Source organism: Ptychodera flava, chromosome 10 (genome assembly GCF_041260155.1).
Source record: "Ptychodera flava strain L36383 chromosome 10, AS_Pfla_20210202, whole genome shotgun sequence".
Lineage (NCBI taxonomy): Eukaryota > Metazoa > Hemichordata > Enteropneusta > Ptychoderidae > Ptychodera > Ptychodera flava.
Genome location: NC_091937.1, coordinates 4,295,466 through 4,311,611, shown reverse-complemented (window position 1 = coordinate 4,311,611; position 16,146 = coordinate 4,295,466). Strand labels below are relative to the sequence as shown.

Sequence of the window (16,146 nt, the reverse complement as noted above, 5' to 3'; positions counted from 1 at the left end):
TCAATTTCAGCTAGAAAGTAGTGTACACTTCAATAACTCCTCTTAATTTGGACTTTCTTAGGCGTTGAATGGTTTTGTGTTGGTGGTAGCATCTGATGGAATTATATTCTATGCATCTCCTACCATCCATGACTTTCTGGGATTTCACCAGGTAAGTTAATTTTTTAAAAAGGACAGTTGCTGTAACTTTCATAGATTTTTTCACTGTTTTTCTTTGTAATGTCAACTACAGTTTCTTTCTGTACTCCAAGGAAACATGTTAAGGTACGGTACACTGTATTCAGCTTGTCAACATAGCCTGTACATGTATCAACTGCATTTTAGTCATTGTTGACAAGTAAATGATTGTCGCTGGGTCTAGAATTCAAATGTAAACAATAACAGTGTATGTTAGTTGTACAGTTGCTGTGGTGACAAGCTAAATTGTAGGTATTTTAACATGCTTTGGAAAGTAGAAGAAGAATTTGCAATTGATATGAAAAAACAAAATCAGTGTGAAAATCATCAAAAGTTATACAGCTACCAGCAAACTAACAACTGTATTTGTACACACATAGCTTGTGTATATCATGATTACATGCTTGATTCTACATGTACACAAATAATTGAAATATGAGGATACCCCACTGCCATAATGTATGTTATTCTTTCCATTTATTGAACAATAAAATAGTCTTTTTCGGTTGTGATTTTTGAACTGTTCTGAATGATTTACAATTTGAAGAATGACCATGCTGAAAAAAGCAGTCCAAGAAATCACCATTGCTTTATATTGTCAAATCACCATCTGCTCTTTGCCATTACAACAGCCAGATAGGAAGGAAGTTTTGTCAAAGAACTTTCTCAATTACAGACTGGTATATAATTGAGGTGTACCTTATCACAGAACACATTTTGACAGACCTTTTCCAGCTATCAGCGTAATTTATTTGCCTTGCTGTGGGAAATGTTAGTCCATGCAGTCTCATGGGTTTTATGTCTAGAATACCAATAGTGTGTAGGGATTGACCTATGATAGAACCATTCTGGATAGATTTGGATACCCTTTGGGGATACAGACATGCTGGTATATTGATATTAAGTCTGGACAAACCTCAATTTTGTATACTTGTACAATACAATGTGAAAAACATACTGTGGTAACCCTGCTGATGACCTATAGTATAAGGTATACATTGTACCTATAGCGTTATGAGGCTATACACAGACGGTGCCTCCATTGGTAATTGTACAATACTGGCCAGTCTAGTCTTAGAGTAAACTCTCACCGTGAACCCACCCCTGAGATGCAAATTTTGTAGACAAATACAGTGTGGAAATTGTTTAGTTTCTTGCATGTTCCAGTGTTCCAGTAGGAATAGCTGTCAATACCATTACAGAAATGCCATTCACAATACATTGCAGTTTCCCCTAATAGTTTTGGTATCATACCAAAACTAGGGAGAGTTTCTATACAAGAAATACTAGATTTGCTATTCCCATTACTGATCAATACTCACTTCAGTCACTTGTTCACAGGATTATCTTGCTAGTATTCTCACTGATTGTTTTTGTATCTGTCTCAAAGTGGCTCTGTACCCAACATATTTTGTTCTAGTGTATTTTGCTTTTCTAAGCAGGGTAAATATTAAACAACATAATTTAATCATAAGAGTAGTTTGAAAGAGATTTGTTGCTTTAAATTTACAGTTTGGTTTCTGTTAAGCATTTCTAACTACATAATTTTCTTTAAAGTACAGTGCATGCTCCAAGAGCAGTTATGTAAAACACAGCCAGGTTAATTCTTAAATATCTCCTTGACTATAGAGTACAGTTGGCTGTAACTGTACTCTGACTTACCAGTACGTCAGAGTTCGTTGTACTTGTAACTGACATGGTCCTTCATATGGTTACTGCCATAGAGTGATAATTGAGTGAAAGTTCCCCACAGATATCTCCAAAATTTAAAATTTATCACGCCAACAAACACTGCAACTTTGAAATCTTTTCTATCTGTGACTTTTTTACCTTTTCACCTTCTTAACTTTTTTATTTTTTACACAGAGTGATGTAATGAACCAGAGTGTGTATGAAATCATCCATACAGAAGACAGAAATGAATTTCGTCGTCAACTCAACCATGATTTCATGATGAATGCAGAAACACATGGCAGTAGTTCCGATATTTTGCATTCAACAGAATCAAACAGTGCAATACAAATGCAGGGTGAGAAATGAATTCTAGTTCTCTAGGATTGATAAAGTTTTTAGGAAAGTCTTAGTCTTTAGAAACTCAATGAATTAATGATATTTATGATAGTCGTGTTGATTCAATTGCAAATTTACAAATGTTTTATCCAATACAACATTGTATCTCTAGTAAGGTGTATGCAATTTCTGGCTATCTCATAGAATATGAAATGTTTAGCAAAATTAAGAACTGTCATTTTTCTTTGTCATAGTGATTTAAGTTTTAACTGTTATAGCTTTTGACTATGTCTTTGCAAATAGAGTTGTAATACATAACATTTTATTCATTTGCATAGAACCCACACTCTCTTCAGAAAGGAACTTTGTAACAAGATTTCGCTGTCTGCTTGACAACTCATCAGGGTTTTTGGTAAGTCAAGTCTTTTACAACCTTCCCAAATTTTCATGTAACCCTTTCAAAATGAGCCCAATCCAATTGTTTTATCTGATAAAGTTTGGGTAATTTCTGTACATGGCAATGGGAGTGTAAGGTTCAAGGTTGTATTTCTTAATTAATATTAAAATTTGAATTAAAGAATGCAAAATGTGCCATCATTAGGACATGCAGAATTTTCATGAGACAAATTTACTGCTTGCCAATTACATCTTAAATTAATGTGCTTTAGGGATTTGGCATAAAATACTAGGTATAGTTTTATTCAACAGTTAATATTACAGTGATATAGTGATGTTATACTTTAATTCCACTTTTCCAACGTTATACTTTGTGTGTAAGTCCATACATATAGCTTGGAAACAGAAGCATTTTCATGTTGTCCTTGAACTTGTGACTAAATCTCTGAAAGGTATGACAACAGCAGTTGTTTGTCTCTGTTTTGTTGGTGTATCTGAAAGCTTTTGTGGTTACCGTTGTACAGAGTACGAAGCCCTCCGGTGATGGGAATTACTATAAAAATAAATGAAGCTGCTGTTACAGAGTTTGAGGGCGCTCACTTATGTGTCAGAAGGTTTTAGATATGTATTTGACCAATGAGTGTCGTTGTATGGTTGAATTCAGCAAAACAATCAATGTAAATACAGATATATGAAAATGGATCAACAGTAAAAAATTCACAGTTGTCTCCTTTATCTTTGACAAAAATGATATATATTCTGGTATTATTTTCACAGGCATTACATTTCACAGGTAGGGTTAAAGTTCTTCACGGTCAAAGAAGACGCCATGAAGACACCGGTGTAGTGGTAGAGGATCATGCACCAGTTGGTCTCTTTGCATTGGCCTGTCCATTACAACCCCCGTCAATTATTGAAATACATACAAGAAATATTATATTCCGCACAAAACACAAACTGGATTTCAAGCCAATTTCCATTGATCCAAGGTAATTGTACTGTTACTCACATCATTTTCATCTTCATCACTCTTGATAGTGACAGCAATATAGACCGCTAACGTCAAATCTACATAAATTTGCATTTTATGTAGAACATCTTTTACCTTGTGATATCAATCTAATTCCTTGAAAGATAATTTTTATGTGTAAATTTGTAATAAATTTGGATGACAAATGTCAAAAATAGTGAAAGTCAATACATTACACATTGTCAACTGACTTGCAAAATGTTTGATTTACAGAACTTCAATTTGTTTTCAAAAATATCAGTCAATCTACCGGTATATGGCAGACTTTAGAAAATTGATCTTTCAAATATTCTTCATCTTTGTTCACATCTTTCAGAGGCATTGATTATCTTGGATACAATGAGAGGGAGTTTTCCTCAGAAACGGCATACAACATGCTTCATTATGAAGATTTACTTTATACTGCAGAGCAGCATGGTAGCTGTAAGTAACATGTTTTACCATTCCTAGCTTTCACAACATACGATGTAAAGTCACCTTATTTGGCTTCCTTGGTAAAATACTTTTATTTAATATTCTAGTAAATCTATATTCTTAAAAATAATGGTGTCTGTGAGAATTTGCTACTTGGGGGCTTTTTCTCACATGACCACAAAATGCGTTAAATTCACATCGGGCACGTACAACATTATCTAAAATTGTGACAACTCTGTCGTCTGCCACTGTATTTTGACCTGCTTACTTTGTAGTTCCGGCCCGTGTGTTACTCGTCATGCCATTGGATAACATTTTGCGCGCGGAACGAAACAGGCTGTTTATCATCCAATCAGAGCTCGTGTAATATTTACTGCAGAGTGTGGGACGATTTCTGAGAGTGTGGAATGGATTTTTCCCACACCGTCGATCCCGCACTCCCAGCGGCCAGGAATGTGAGAAAAATAAATCCCAGTTTGGTTCTCTCACTCTTTGCTTACTTCTTCATTTTCTTTGTGATTTGTATCCACCCATGCCAAGGAGGGGAGTGTGGGCTTAACAGTGATATTACATCAAATTCCCATCCACAGGCTACAAAAATATGTCAAGTACTCAAGGGTGGGGGAAAATAGAGGCGACATGTAGATAATTCAGGACCTAATTGATATCAGTTAAAATTCTAGATATGTTGTGTATTGTGGTAATCAAATTCCCCTGTCCCAGGACATGCTTTGCAATCAATAGCCCATTACCCTACACACTTTCTGTGGACAGCATTGATAGGTGAATTACATCTGTACTGATTTAATACTTTCAGCATCAAATTGTGGTGAAACTTCATTGGATTCCATGAACATGTTCAATCTCTGGTGCAGGAAGTTGAGTTAAAGGGTTGCTCTGTATGATTACATACAATAACTGATCAGCTTGTGACCTGTACATGTACATATATAACTCTACCTGAAGGATGTGTAACATTGTTCACTATTGTGTGATATGCCATCATGTGATGAAGAGTCTATCATACAAATTCATATGTATATTCATTTTAAGGTATACTGTCACCTGTTCCAATTTTGCCAAAGTTACCATGGAAAGAGAAAATCTAACCAATCACAGATTTTAAGCGGGTGGCCGCTTTTTAAAAACAGCGCCCTCACACGGGCATTTTGAATACCAAGGAACTCCGCTTTGACCATATATGGGCATATTTAGATTACAGGTGACTGTATACTTTTAATGAATATATGTGTTACACATACAATATGAATATTAGGATGCCATCACTGGCTGAAACATACTTTCCATTATGTATTGTGTATGGATTCAATCATAATATCAAGTTAATGAAGCCTGGTCTTCATCATGTAAACTTTGCAAGTAACAAGAGTTTTATTTTCTCTTCTCACTATAGTGCTCAAGAAAGGAGAGACTGGTTTTATTTATTTCCGCTTGATGACAAAGCATGGATCATGGCTGTGGGTGCAGGCAAAGGGAAGAGTTATATTTAAGAATAGTAAACCTGATTATATTATATCAACTCACAGACCAATGAGGTAAGAGAATTCTGTCTCTAAAGACACCTACATTTCGTCTTTCAGTTACTTTATACAAATCAATATGCTGAATGGTTTACCACCAAAAACTTCAAAACTGTCATGTACTGTAATAGTTGTCAGAAGCCCTTAAAGTTATGACACTTTTAAAGCTTACTTTCTGACTGTCTTGCTTCCCTTTCTTTTGTTTGCCTCAAAATTTAAAGACTGAATTTAACTTTTCCAAACTTCCCCAAGGAATCTTGAAACCATTCCCTTTCAAAATCAAGAATGAAAATCAGGGTCACCTTGCAAAATTTGGTACTAGAGAAACTAAGTACCAAATATTTACCAATACTTGAAATTCATGACGGCCACCATCCATGTGTTAACTGTATGGGGAAATTTTCAGAAAAACAATATGGTTAAAACATTTAGTCCATGAGCATCAAAATGAACCTAAATACATGGTATATTTACATTGTATTGTAGAGTATTAACAGTTTGAGAGTCTGAATATCTGTCCCTGAGTGCTTTTTTGTTGTCTATAGATACTTGTAAACTACTACACATAGAACTTCTAAAACTGATTGCAGTATAGTGCTACACTTCATCTTTGGTTCTGTTTGAGGTGGAACAACTTCAGAACTACGATGAAAGCCAATTATACAGTCCTGAGAAGTACTCTCTCTAGTCTTAAAAAAGAAAAATATTATACATCATGTTGCCAGGCAACATAGTCAAATATCACTCTGTTATTGAACATAAAGCAAGTTCGTGTTCACTAACATTGTATGTTATAGAAAGTCTGAAGAGGACAGAGAGTTTCCTTTCCAGGACACTGGGGGCGCTACAGTTATACCACTATTCATGTTAACATTTCTTTTGCATCAACACAAGAAACAGCACATACTTTACAATGCAGTATTGCTCAGCATGGTATTTTACAGTGTACAAAAAACCTTGTGTTATTTTATCTGCATAAACACATTCTTTTATGATTTCAGTGTATTTGGCAAGTTGAGATCAGCAAAGTTTAACTTGCATAAACAATATGAATTTCTTGCAAAGCAAGCTAGAGTATTGTGTTCATGTCTGTGTTTATATCTATCCAATTTGTACATATATAATGTGGATGTACACAAGCCCCTATGAAAATTAAAACAAAGATATGAAAAATCAAAAATTTGACTGACAGCAATGTTTTCTATTTATGCAGTGATGATGAAGGTACTCAGCATTTGACACAGCGTGGTTCATTCCGAAAATTTCCATTCAGTGGACAGTCAGTACTTTACAACTGTAATGAGCCACCAAGACCTCCATTCATTCCACCAGGTATGAACAAAATATATTGGGAATATGGGAATTAGCATACTGCTGTAATATAGTTCAAGGAGGTACAGATATTTTATCTATTGTATAGTGAGATTATTGGTTTGTTACACCTGACAGTGGCTTCTATGCCATACTATGAGAAGAGTTCTTTGGTTGTTCATTTTCAAATCACTCTTCTCCAACAAATTTCAATAATTAATTACAATGATGTCAGGTGTAGAGGGCTTTTGATCTCAAAATGATCCTTATCTGATTTAAAGAATATTGTTTACAGGTTGAGTCATTGGTTTTTGAAAATTTGGTTAGTTTTGATTGAGTAATGTTGGCCAAGGCTTTGTTTATGATTTAGTTACTGTGTATGAAAATGAATCCCAAAAGCAAAATGAATATTCTATATCTCAGTCCAATTTCAAAATGAAATGATTCAACATTGATGTGGTTTCAGTACTTTTCTATGCTAAAATAAGGTATTTTAGTTTTTCTGTCAATGCTAGGATAGGTTTTGTGATGTACTAATGTGTCGTGTTTTGCATTCAATGCAAGCAAGTGAAAAGGACCAGTGGTTATAAATTTTCATTATCTTTTCACTATTTTTGATTTTTATGTCAACTGCAGTTTCTTTTTCAACTTTCCAGATCATCTTAATATACACAGTAATCAGCTTGTCAACTCAACCTGTACTGTGTGTAGACAGAATTGTTATTGTTGACAAGTGAATTCTTGTCCAGACTAGAATTTAGGGGTAAACAATAGTAATGCATTCTGTAAGTGTAGATGCTGTGTTGACAAGCTAAATTGTAAGTGTTTTACCGTGTTTTGAGGAGTAGAACAAGAAAGTGTAGTTGACAATAAACACAATAAAATAGAAAAATATCATCAAAAATTACAGTTACTGATCCTTTGATTACCAATACTGCATTGCTTTTGTTTCCCAGGTGCAGATTTGCCATTTCCTCCAGCCGGAGACAGACTGCCAAATGGAAGAGGACAATCCAAGATGTCAGAGTGTTTTCCACACATGAAGGCTAGCAATGGTAGCTATCTGCCAAACTATGAAGACTGTGCCGTCAAAGTTGAAAACATGTGTTTTAATGCAGACAACACCTGTACAGACCAAACATTACATACACCTATGATTACAGATGCCTCGCCAAATCATGTAACCATGGCAACAGGGATGCAGGAACATGATTATCGTATGGGAACTCAGGGTTACTATGGTAACGCGTACAGTTACAGTTACAGTAATGATGGTTTTAGCTACAGAAACTTTTACTCAACACAACAATATAGTCAAGATGAACATTACAATGGCGACAGGCACCAGACTCAGAATAGCTTTGTGCAACCATTGCAGGGTGGCCTAATGATTCCTACTGATTCTATGATGTCATCAATGCACATGAACTTCTACAACACTCCAAACTACAGAGCAAATAACAGTGAAGCCACAGGTTCACCATCAGCCAATCACCAACAAGACCAGAATCTTGTCGCCATGGAGACAAGAGGTCAGAATGTCACTCCAGGCACAGCAAATCAAATGTCAGCATGTCAATATCAGCAGGTTGGGTTTGAAGATAGTAAGTCTGGTGGAAGTTACACAGGGGATATAAACAGCCCTGCCAGCCTGCCAGTGAAATCCACATCAGAGAAATGTAAAAGCAGCTCTCCATCAGATGGTGAGACATTAAAAGGAAACTCACAGTATGGTTATTCCAGTTGCTGTGTTAATAAATCAACCAACACTGTTGGCAGTGTATGGACAACAGAGAAACTGCCAGCATGTGCAGATACCTATCCCAGTGGATACAGTAATAGTGTTCCATACATGCAGATTACAGCTAGTGATGGCCAGTGCTATGCCAATACACCTCGTGTAAGTAATCTTTACAAACAGATCAGTTTTCCAGAAAACATGCAATATCCAATCTCACTCTGATACATTATGAAATGTTGTATTGTTAATGTCAAGAATCTACTTCACAGTAAAATACTAGATTTCACATTACTTTGCAACATTTACATACCGGTATATGCTTTCAGAGCATTAATTTTGTTAAAGCATCTATGAATCAATGTTATGAAAAATTAGTTCATTTAATTTCAAATCATCACCTTTTTCATTCTCCTTACTGAAAAGGCAAGTCTTGCTATAGAGTGTAGATTGATAGCAAACCTTTGGGTGAAGGGCTGAACTATGCATGTCACTACATTACTGATACTTTACCGCATTCTACGCACAAATGCAATCCCTTTACAGTAAAAGATATCAAAACTGAAGGCAGGCGTTTGTCATTGCTTCTTCCATACCAGCTCATAAACATCTGTTCAGGCACTTGCCTGTACCCACATAAGAAGAAATTGTGTGTTTGCATTTGAACAAACACATCAGGCCAGTCTTTCCATAGTTTCTTATGATTTCACCAACATTTTTTCACTGAAAGGAAGCATTTGTCCATTTTTTGTGACTTAAGTTTTTTCAAATAGTGCCTGCCCTTTATGATTCTATTTGATATAAACATGACAACACCAAGCTGGCTGTTTCAGCAGTGGAGAGGGGAGTTATCCTGGCATTACCTGGTCCAGTAATAATGTTCAAATCCATAACATTTGTAGTTCTGTGAATATTATTTACACTACCATGATAAGTAGATAATTGAATGTCATTATTTCACAATAAATAGAACTGTTTAACAGTTTTACTCCTCTGATCGATTCAGTTTATCAAAGACTCTGTGGTCATAATTTGGTAAAAAAGTCCTCATCGTTTCTTTTGTATGCTATATGCTTAATTTCCTCGGATACATTTGATGTGTTCTAGCTGTAGTGTGATATGGTTTATTTCAATGTATTCTTGAAATTATATGCAATCTATGAATCTTCTATGGAAACCCAGCTAATACTGCCCTATATTCACCAATGTTTAGTTCATGTCTAAGGTAAAACAATGCCGGTTATCAAACCTTTCTAAAAGATTAGCAGTACCAGCCACATCACAAATATTCCTTTTTTATGTTATACTTGGTTCCAATACTAAAATTATATCTCACTCCTTTGCTATATTTATAAACATTACACATAATTAACATCTGACTGGTTTTATTTTGATTTCAGGAAACAGTAGAATACAGCAATCAGTCTCTGAGTTCTTGTACACCAGAACTAGGTACAGCTTGTAATTATGGTAACACGGACACTGATACAGGATCATCCACTTTAACACAACCTCTTATTTCATTCTCTGCATTGGCTGATACTCTACTTGGTGAGAAGTAGTTCCTCTGTATCCAATGGCAACAGCTGGAAGATAAAGTGACAATGGAAGTGAGACACAACTCTTAAGTAGTAAAATACTTTGTACTATGAAAATGCAATGTGTGTGGATTGTTTTCAGTGTTGTCCCTGGCTTCAAAATCCATGTAACTGTAATACTTTGTCATTTTTGAAATATTTTTTCAATGTGTAAGATTAGTTACCATGTCTCTTCCCTGAAACACCATGAAATACCCAGTATTTGGCTCATTAACACAGCCAGTATGTTTGCCATTTATTTTGAATGTTGACAAAAGTTTCCTTGCTGAAGTGAAGTTGAATGGTGAAGAAGATATGGCTGTAACACAGAACAAAAATTTTGAAAAAATTAACCAACTTTGCAGTTACAATGTATTTTAGTAATAATTTTATGCAACAGTTCAGCCCTTTGCAGGACCTTCATGGGCGACTTACCACTTTTTAAATTTGCTACAGCCATCAGAACTGCTGAGCCATCACTGTTGCTGAAATATTGTATGGTTGGTGTGGAGAAATTGTCCATGCAATCAAAAAATTATGGTTTTGTGAATGCACAAAACACTGCCATGAAAGATTAATATTTCCATAATTTCCCTTTCTATAAATTACCAAATTTGTCACAAAATGAAACATTCATTTGTCTGTTCTGGTTGATCAGTCTGCGAAACCCATCTGAAAGTTCATTATATTGACTAATTTATGCAAACATCAGTAAAATCAAAATTATAATTGCCAAAAGCACCAAAAGAGTTTTTTTGTATTTTGTCTTCTGTATCCCTATTCTGCTGTAAGTTATTCAGAGATTTAACAAATAATTATCAAAATCTATATATGTACCTCTGCAACTTGTCTCAATGAATCTGCAATCATTTCAATCTCACAGTCTCGTAAACTATATACCTAATTCAAAACACAGAAAACTTCAATCTTAGTCAGAATGGACTTCATTATTAATCTTTGGTTGGCAAATTGAACACAGCACCAATGTACCATCTTAGTTGCATGATTTATCAGATAAAGTTTGAAAGTGAATCTGAATGTAGACTACAGTGTTTCATTTGATCTTTACAACCAGGCAATGCTGTAGTGAGAGACCTTGTAATGACAGGATAGGAAAAAATGCTGTTCACCAATGGAGTCAGGTACCGGTATGCTGTGTTCTCCAGCCGCTGTGTTCAGAAAACCATTCTCTAAAAGAAGATAATCTATTTCAACTTCTGTAGATGTAAATTATATCCACAGCATAATCATTGAAAAATCGCTGATTGGAAAGTGAAATTTGTAAAAATTATCTGTGACTTCAATTTTCTTTGACCAATTATAGGAAATATTTTCAGCTAATGAATGAGCACTAATTCATATAAGTGTCTGAGATTTAGAAATTGAATTCATACTGAGTGGGTTCGTAAAATGGAAAATACATAATTTATAATATCAAAGTCACAGTTTCACCCATTCACTGTAAATTACCGTACCACAAATATTACGTTTCAAACATTATTCACAATTTTTATGGAGATAAGCTTTATTTCTCATTTGCCATGATCTCTTGCGTATGTTACCTATGTAAAAATTGTTACACCCTTTTGTTTGAATGCATTCTGTAAGAAAATTCATTATGAAGTGGCCTGGTAGATCCAGGCCAGCTTGGTATTACTATACACACATATGTAATATTGTCATAGTGTCCATATTGGCATATAATTATCTCATCTTGCTCACTTTGAAAAGGCAAGTTTCTATTCTGGTCAGCCTGCTTTTATTTTGTTTACATAAACTATGTACAATATCAAAGTAGACTGGTGTAATATACCACCACAGTGATACTATTGGAAGATTATAGGAATAGGAAATACCCTAAAAATTGCAGAAAAGTGCAGTGACTGTCAACTGAAAATATAATTTGTGAGACTGTAGTGAGACTGCAATTTTAATGAGGCTGTGAAGGACGGGTGATTTCTTTTTTGATTTTGTAAAACAATAATTTCCAGACCTCATTATGATGAGAACTCTTTCCACAAGATGGATTGTAATACGTACTAGAATACTGCTTGAAAATTTAACTTGCAAATTTTCCTGACCTGTGGGGATATACGGTAAATGAGTTATCTAGAATAGTTGTTCAGAAATGAAGAAGATATTTGTTTGACAATTATAACCCTAAAATTGAACTTTGTGAATGAAATTCAGCATTAATCCAAAGATGTTGGTCAAATCATAGTGTACTATGAGTACTGGTTGTGATGTAACAGTCTGAACTGCAGAAAGATTTCCAAGTAGTAATAGAAACTAAGTAAACCATTATATAACATGATTTCTAGTCCAGCCCAATCCTTTTTTCTGAAATATCTTGTTATGAATGTTGTATAAAAGATGTTATGACCTGAACTTTGAATATGCAGATATCTTCAGATATGCTGTTGGTAAACAGGGTACCAATATAGATATGAAACAATTTCTAAGCCATTGGAACTGTATTCTAAACTACAAACATGTTTTGTTTCTTGTGTATGTAATATATATTCACTCCGTACAGCCCTGGTGTCTACATATGGAGGCTAACTTTAAGTGTTTTATCCCATGAGGGTTACAAAATGTCAACATGCGGATGATGGCTTTGAAGAATGTATGTTCAGATGTAAATTAGAGAAATTATTTAAGTTACTGAGGCACAAATGATTTTCAACATCAGAAAAGTTCAGGTATTGTTTGTTTTGTGCAATAGTGATTTTCACATGGACTTTTATCAGTGTCATTGAAATCACCAGAAGAAAGAGGAGTAATATTGACCAATGAATGATGTGGTATCTAGTTTCATTTGCCAGAAATATTTCAACTTTTCAAGTGTGCTTTTTAGAGGTATATTGAATGTTGTATTTTCTTCCAGTTTAATGGACTAGGCATCCAAATGGCTAGTTGAGTAGTGTTTTTTCATAAAATATTATGTATGATAATTATAGCAAATCTATAAATGATTTATGTATTGAAAAATAAGACATAAAAGATGCCTATGGTAGACAAGATTTAGGGCAGCTTCCAAATTTACAGCAAATGTAAGAACATTGAATGGAATTCCAAAGTTGATAAATTTCTGTTCTCTTCAAAACTTTATGTTTTCATGAATGATGTCAAGTGTTAGTGTTACTGTACATTGTACTTGACAACCAGCAGTTCTGGACAATACAGATATTGAAACAAGATAAAATAGCTACTGGATAAACAGAAGTATGCAAGGATTTCGATATTGTCAATTTTTGATCTGTTCAATACTGACATGTATAGTGAAAATCCATTTGGGTTTTTCCATGCCATTGTATCTACATTAGACAATGTCTTGCATTCTATTGCAAGTCTTCCATTGCCTATGCTTGTACCCTTCTACCTCCAATTCAAATTACTAATCTTCATGTATAGGACTAATAACATAGACACCTAACACCTTTGATTTCACAGTGACATTGCCTATTCCATATTCACATTTTCTGTCATTGTATTTCACCAACACATACGCTAAAATTTCATAACTTCGTTGAAAATTTTTACCTCTATTCCACAAAGTAACGCTTTTGTATGTAATTCATTTCTGATACCTTGGATGTAAGATATCCTTGTGTGGAGCTTATTAGGGTACAATTTTGAAAACTAGTCCTATGTTGTATCTGGCCAAAGCTATGCAAACCCACTCAACCCTTGTGTCATACCAATGTGTCAAGTATGTACTTCCAAGCATATCCTTTAAAACAAGAAGGGTTGTACTTCATTTCTGTGGTGTGGCATGTCTCAGTATGGAGGTATAAGCAATGAGTCAGAACCAACTTGATCCTTTGAGCACCAAAGTCAATTTTTGCCGCCTTTTTGAAATACCCCAGTCACTTTTTTCAGATTTTTGCCAAAATTTTGATAAAAAACTGTAGCCAATGAAATGTGATATCCATTTGGTCCAAAATTATCAAAAAACTTACAGAAAAATTCATAAAAATTGGTAAAAATGTTGCACTAAAATTTCGGTGGGAAAAAATTACAGCACTCAAAGGGTTTATTCCCATTAACTTCTTTGTTTCAACATTACTTGACATCTCTTTATCACTATTGTTGTAATTCTCTTTCTCCCAATGAAGGTGGCACCTCTGGCTTCAGGAATAGAAAATATTAATCTCTGTTGCACTGTACATTTTCTTAACAAGTAGAACATCATCTGCCAAAATTGACATGTGAGAACTGACACTTACTTGTGAGATCACATGACTATGAAGTAGCAGAAACTCAGTTTGGTTTTGATGATTCCCCAATCATCAGATTTGACTTAGATAGTGTACATATAATTCTGAGTCATTTTACTATGTATGAAAGTATTCAGGAACCCCTGACAAAAAAACTTTAATTGTCCAAGGTAGTTTCTGTTTTCTTTATTTTCCACTCTGCATAATTGAGAGACATTCCCATATTGTAATCATGTCCCCTTGTGTCATTCAGGTCATCATCAAAAAGTATAAACTTCGATAAAATTAATTTTTCGGGCTGTGAACGATAAACTTTGAAATTTTGACACGAATCAGTCACATAAGGGGAAAAAATTGAAAACAACCAAGTAATAATTTTGTTTGATCATCAAAACTAAGTGTTAACCAAACCCATGTGATAACTTGTGACAAAAAAACAATGGTAACCTATATTGTAAAATCATTCTTAAGTGATTAAATGACTATTTCTACAGCATTTTGCTGATTAAATATCACCATAAATTTGATCCAAGCTTATTAATTGAACAATGAAATGGTATATGTATGTACAGGTATATACAGGTACAGTTAATAAACAGTGGAAAATGTACACTGAAGGATATTGTATCTTTGAAAGACTATTGAATAGTCCAACAACTTGTCAAATGTGTTTGTGTATTCCAAGAATATGAACAGATTTCTATTTTCCGTGCTAGGTTTTACCCATTGCCGATACTTATTTAAAGTTGCTTTGATTAAAATAGAACTTTTTTCTGTTTGAATAAATGTACATAAGTCTAAATAAGTATGTTATTTATTTATGAAACCACTGATGCAATGTCCACTTACAGTCTTTATTGTTCATTGTTGTCATTGATGGTAAAGTATGTATCGTAATAGGATCCTGCTTTTGTAAACTTTCTGAAGAATATCATTGTGTCATTGTCACGGGCGCCGTTTTGTTATTCTATTTCTTATAGAAGAATGTACAAGAAGTTAAACATGCTTTTGGCACTTTCTCTGTCACATTCTTTAATTGAAAAACATTCAGACGTCATGAAAAGTAGATTGAAATGACTGAAACATAGCTACTGATGTTGTTTGAGTGGATAACTTCTCAGCTAATTCAATGATTTGCTGTCACTATGGAACAAGCCATGCCGTTCAAGCAGAGCTGAAGCACTTAGAGGGCAAAGTTTGTATCTGCTTTATCTCTCAGCAAATTTATAAACCAAACTTTCAATGGACTACAAAGGATCTGGTAAATAGTCATTATCAAGCACTGACTCAGTGTATATATATATATATATATATATATATATATATATATATATATATATATATATATATATATATATATATATATATATATAATATATTATATATATAATATATATATATGAAGGGAAACCCTGGTAAAATTTACCACATATCACCCTTGACAAAATACAATAGTATGACTTAGGAGACACCAGTGAGAATTTGCACACAGAGGTGTACTGACTGCTCACATACCACCATGGTTCCTAAATGAACCAATACTAAAGTACACCTTGTAACAACTCTTAGCTATCAATGCAGAGCAGATGAAAAACAAGAGAATGATTTTTTAGCGAATTAAAAAGGTAAAGAATACCAGCTTTAATATTGATTCGACTTGCTGCTTTTTGACATTTTCCACAGAATTAAGTTTAGTAATCTTTTAAATCTTGAAATTGAGGGGGGGGGGGGG

At 34.3% G+C, this 16,146-nt stretch overlaps 1 protein-coding gene across 2 annotated transcripts in view; it reads left to right on the top strand.

Moving 5' to 3' along the window:
• The window catches only part of LOC139141795 (aryl hydrocarbon receptor-like), a 98,303-nt gene extending 82,809 nt beyond the window's left edge, over positions 1–15,494 (top strand). For both annotated transcript variants that reach the window (XM_070711453.1, XM_070711454.1), the window contains exons 4-12: positions 62–151; positions 2,044–2,206; positions 2,526–2,599; positions 3,361–3,572; positions 3,930–4,036; positions 5,442–5,583; positions 6,782–6,900; positions 7,836–8,779; positions 10,018–15,494. In XM_070711453.1, coding sequence (XP_070567554.1) covers positions 62–151; positions 2,044–2,206; positions 2,526–2,599; positions 3,361–3,572; positions 3,930–4,036; positions 5,442–5,583; positions 6,782–6,900; positions 7,836–8,779; positions 10,018–10,179 — 2,013 coding nt within the window. In that variant the 3' untranslated portion in view covers positions 10,180–15,494. The remainder of the gene's footprint in view (positions 1–61; positions 152–2,043; positions 2,207–2,525; positions 2,600–3,360; positions 3,573–3,929; positions 4,037–5,441; positions 5,584–6,781; positions 6,901–7,835; positions 8,780–10,017) is intronic.
• Positions 15,495–16,146: the final 652 nt, after the last annotated feature.